The following is a 953-nucleotide window of genomic DNA, read 5'->3' as shown; positions in this document are numbered from 1 at the left end:
GCTATCTCACCACAGGTGATGGATCCACCTTCGTATTCGAAGTTGTAGTCCTGTGATTTGGGCTTACAGCCTTTCTTCCTCAGCTTTGAATAGCAGCAGTCATGGGCCAAACAGCACCTAAACAGAGGAGCCCTGCTGAGTACTATCCCTCTCTCCTATTGGGGAGCAGGTGGTCAGCCAGCAGGACACTCAGACAGGCCAGTTGGTAAGGCAGTCTGCTGTGGTGGCATGAGCCCTAGTCTGGTAGCCATGACATCTGAGTTATTAGGACCATAGTTTTCTCATCTGTAAATGAGGGGATTGGACTACATGGTCTCTAAGGTAATTTTCAATTCCAAATCTCATTCTGTTTAATAGAGAGTCTCTGATCCTGAAAATTTACCTGGTCCCAGTCCTTCCTATTATCTCTTCTGAAGGACTGCAAGGGCATCCATAGAAAGACTCCAAGAAGTGCTAGAGCAGAACACTCTTCTACAATTTTTCCCTAGAAATGTATTTCTTTGGTGCCCCTGCCTTGTGCCCTACCCATTAATTTGCATCTCCTGTCAGTGCTGCTTGAAGTGATTCCCAAGGAAGCTAAGGTAACCACCCTGGCAGGGCTGGGGAACAGCAGCTTACCTGTCAGTAGCATCCAAGGGGGTTCCTTTGCCTCCCCAACCACAGTGGCAACCATAGAAGCCATAGTTAATCAATGCATCCTTTCCTGTGAGCTTCTGAATCATGTTTTTTAATTGTATCAAGTTCCCTTGTACCTCAGATAAGCCTGCAAGAGAGACCAGTGGTCCCCTGTAAGATGTGGCCATCCTTCTGTCTTCTCTATCCATTACTGCTTTAGTCTGTCCTTCCCCACCCTTCATCTGAGGGAAGAATTTTGTTTTCTCTATTTTCCTCCCAGCCTCTAAGAAGAGGTGGTGAACAATTAATTGGGATCTGCAAGTTTGAAGGAATGGGGA

General features: G+C 46.6%; 1 protein-coding gene across 1 annotated transcript in view; it reads right to left on the bottom strand.

Moving 5' to 3' along the window:
* Positions 1 to 953, bottom strand: part of LOC114027433 (phospholipase A2, membrane associated-like) — a 1,503-nt gene that overhangs the window by 277 nt on the left and 273 nt on the right. Inside the window, exons 2-3 of the mRNA XM_027841488.1 lie at positions 619 to 763; positions 11 to 117 (exon numbers count right to left, since the gene is read on the bottom strand). Coding sequence (XP_027697289.1) covers positions 11 to 117; positions 619 to 763 — 252 coding nt within the window. The remainder of the gene's footprint in view (positions 1 to 10; positions 118 to 618; positions 764 to 953) is intronic.

The sequence above is a fragment of the Vombatus ursinus genome, unplaced genomic scaffold (genome assembly GCF_900497805.2).
Source record: "Vombatus ursinus unplaced genomic scaffold, bare-nosed wombat genome assembly UNPS02014859.1, whole genome shotgun sequence".
NCBI lineage: Eukaryota > Metazoa > Chordata > Mammalia > Diprotodontia > Vombatidae > Vombatus > Vombatus ursinus.
This window is presented reverse-complemented; position numbering and strand designations above follow the sequence as displayed.